This window comes from Tupaia chinensis, unplaced genomic scaffold (assembly GCF_000334495.1).
Source record: "Tupaia chinensis unplaced genomic scaffold, TupChi_1.0 Scaffold000041_1, whole genome shotgun sequence".
Taxonomy (NCBI): domain Eukaryota; kingdom Metazoa; phylum Chordata; class Mammalia; order Scandentia; family Tupaiidae; genus Tupaia; species Tupaia belangeri.
Genome location: NW_006159496.1, coordinates 1208873 through 1212333, shown reverse-complemented (window position 1 = coordinate 1212333; position 3461 = coordinate 1208873). Strand labels below are relative to the sequence as shown.

Here is a 3461-nt window from a genome sequence, read left to right as displayed (position 1 = left end):
GCATAATGGCTATGTCGCTGGATTCCCACATAGTCGACTGCGGTTCGAGTCCCAGACCCGGTGGCTTAAACTGATGCCGGGCGCATGTGCGAGCATGCCCAAGATCACGAAAGGAGAATGGAGGAGAAGGGATTGCGGCGTGGCCATCCCCCCAGGGGGTGATTTCTCACTTTCTGTCTGTCTGGTGAGCGCACGTGCCCTATAGCTAAAACCTCTCAAAAAAAAAAAAAAAGCTTTATGTTTATACAAGTGAATATACATAACACATATTCCCTCTCTCCTTAATAAAATAGAAAACATTTTGAACATTGAATTTACTCTGATTTATTTCCCAAAGATATATCTTGGATACTTTAATATCTTCATGTAAAGTGCATCCTCATCAGTTTTGGTGTTTGCATATTCCACTCTCTGGATGTTGGTACTTTTTTTTTTTTTTTTCTTAGTTAATACTATAGTGATCATGTGCTCTCCAGGAAGAGAGAAAAGAGGGGAAGTGCAAACTCGCCACCCAGGGCGTTGGCCATGCTGTAGTCCCCTTTCCTCCAGTCTCCTCAGGATTTGGGGCACGCATACACTTGTGACTGGCATGATTTTCAGCCCATCAGGTTCAGGATTCGAGCTGTGTACGTGGGAGCCAGCACCTTAACTGCCATGCCACCTGGCAGCCCAAATGTTGGCACTTTTTTTTTTTTTCTCCTTTATTTTTGATCCTAGGGCATATGCACTTGCCAGAGAAAAAGAAAGTGTGAGGTCATCCTCCGGCGGGACGGCCACGCTCCAATTCCTTATTCTCCGCACTCCTCCTAGGACCCTGGGTGTATATCTAGTGTGATCTTCCAGCCACCGTGTTCAGGACTCAAAATCAATCAGCCATGCAGGAGTCTAGCACCCCAGCCACCATGCCACCTGCTGGCCCACGTTGCTTAAACTAGAGCCCTAAAATCAGAACTTGATTTTCCTTTTTTTTTTTTGGTATCTATGCAATTACAATTTTAGAGCTGTTGCCAAAATTCCAGTCTTAGTGGTTGTAGCATATTGCATTCTCAGCACTCATGATGGAAGTCATAGAGATTTTAAAGGCAGCTACTCTAGCCACCCATAGGGTCCCTTGTAGGACATCTCTAGTGAAGGACCACTGTCTGGGTCTGGACATTTTCTCCTGCTGCTATCGCTTTGTCCATATAAGATACAAAGGTAACATAACTAAGTTCTTTATTTATTGACTGTAAACTGCTAATAGAATGTAATTTCTCAGATGTGCTCTTTGTATGCAGCTTTTATAGGTTCTCAGTTGCTTTTTGCAGGCTCTTTTCCAATTCAGTTTAACCATTGAATTAACTTTATTCATTATCAAAACAATACAGTGTAATAAAAAGAGTATCTTACTATTAGAATATAGGTATAACTGAAGATTATTGGTTCTAAAATTATCAGGTTCCAAGACCAAAGATTAAATTAATAAAAGGAGAAGTTGGGCAAAATCTGTTGGAAATGATGGCCTATGATCGTCTGAGTCAATCAGGTAATAGTGTTTAATTAAATTTGAAAAAGGGAAAGGGACACTTTCTGTTAGGGTACATTTTATGATAAAATTCTGTCTAGTACTTAAGTTAGCAGATAATTCATAATGTAGATAGAATTTGTCATAATTGTTTCTTGTTGTATTAGATAAAGGCAATAGAGAGGAAAAGGAGTAGAAAAAATAGCGTGTTCTCTGAAAGAAACCTGTGTTGGTTGCTCCTGGGTAGAGATAACGTAACCTGAGCTGCTGTTCAGCCCCGTTGTCGTTTCTTGTTAGAGGATTAGATCTGAGGTCATAGCTATTTCTTCTTCAGGTACACACATGAAACAGTTTGAGAGATGTGATTAAATATATTCTGTATTGTTTAAATGATTAAAATAATTTGTTTTTCAGGGCATATGTTGCTAAACTTAAGTCGTGGCAAGCAAGATTTTTTAAAAGAGGTTGTGGAATCTTTTGCCAATAAAAGTGGACAGTCTGCTTTATATGATGCTCTGTTTTCCAGTCAGTCATCTAAGGATAGCTCTTTCCTCGGTAGCGATGATATTGGAAACCTTGAGGTACAAGCTCCCGAGCCCAGTGAACTGGCTAGATATGATGTTGGTAAGTTGTATCTTTGAAAAGAAACTTCCTGCATCTAATTCGTTTATGTTTGGAGGAAAACAAATTGCCCATAATCTCATTTTTCAGAATAATAACTTAATATTTTCCTGTACTCATTTTTAGTTTTGTTTTGTTTTGTTTTCATTTTAAAATTTTTTAAAGGGATAGGATGGTAAAATGGGGATGACATATTTTTTTTTTAAATGGCTGTTTAAACTATATAACTGATGTGACTTGCTGCTTTCATAAGTTCTCTCCCATAGTATCTATATTAAAACTCGATAAGCATCACTTTAAAAGGCAATATAAGGGGTCAACAGATGGCATAGTGGTTATGTCACTGAACTCCCACATGGCTGGCTATGGTTTCAGTCCCAGACCCAGTGGCTTAAAACTCACACTGGGTGTGTGTTTCATATCCAAGATCCCCGGAAGAGAATGGAGTAGAAGTAATTGGGGTGTGGCCATCTCCACGGGGGTGATGTCTCACTTTGCTTCTCACTATCTCTGTCTATCTCTCTCCAGTGAACACATGCTCCCTAAGGCAAAATCCAATGGCAATATAAGTCTATGGTTAGCATAATTTGCTCACTACTCTGTTATTGAGTGTCTAAATTGTATCCACTTTTTGCACTATTAAAAATAACACTGATTATGGGACCAGCAGGTGGCGTGGTGGTTAAGGTGCTGGACACTCCCACATGGCTGACCATGGTTCGACCCCTGGACCTGGCGGCTTCCTTTGTCCCTTTCTCTCTCTCTCTCTCTGGTCAAATTAAAATAACTGAATGAATAAATAAAATTAAATAAATAATAATTAAAAAATAATACTGATGAAAAGTAATAGAAAATTTCTTTATGTCAAATTATTAACATAGAGATTCCTATAAATATGATTCCTGAAACATAGGAGATGAACATTTGTAAGTCTCTTGCAATTGCTAACACACTAGAAAGGTGATATTGTATGCTTCCAGAGACCTATAACCATCTTAGTACTTCTTGTAGAAGATATCTTTACTGCACTGATGAAGTAATGCAGTGGTATCTCATTGTTATAGTGACTTTTTTTTTCTTTTTTTGGAGAAGTTTTTTTGCTATAGGGCACGTGTGCTCGCCAGACAGACAGAGACAGAGAGACAGAAAGTGAGAAATCACCCCCCGGGGGGATGGCCACGCCGCGATCCCTTCTCCTCCATTCTCCTCTCAGGATCTTGGGCATGCACGCACAGGCGCCCAGTGTGAGTTTAAGCCACCAGGTCCGGGACTCGAACCGCGGTCGACTATGTGGGAGTCCAGCGACATAGCCATTATGCTAACTGCTGGTCCCTCA

General features: G+C 40.0%; 1 protein-coding gene across 2 annotated transcripts in view; it reads left to right on the top strand.

Moving 5' to 3' along the window:
• Positions 1–3461, top strand: part of LOC102484104 (E3 SUMO-protein ligase RanBP2) — a 67097-nt gene that overhangs the window by 17958 nt on the left and 45678 nt on the right. For both annotated transcript variants that reach the window (XM_014588995.2, XM_014588993.2), the window contains exons 8-9: positions 1438–1525; positions 1919–2128. In XM_014588995.2, coding sequence (XP_014444481.2) covers positions 1438–1525; positions 1919–2128 — 298 coding nt within the window. The remainder of the gene's footprint in view (positions 1–1437; positions 1526–1918; positions 2129–3461) is intronic.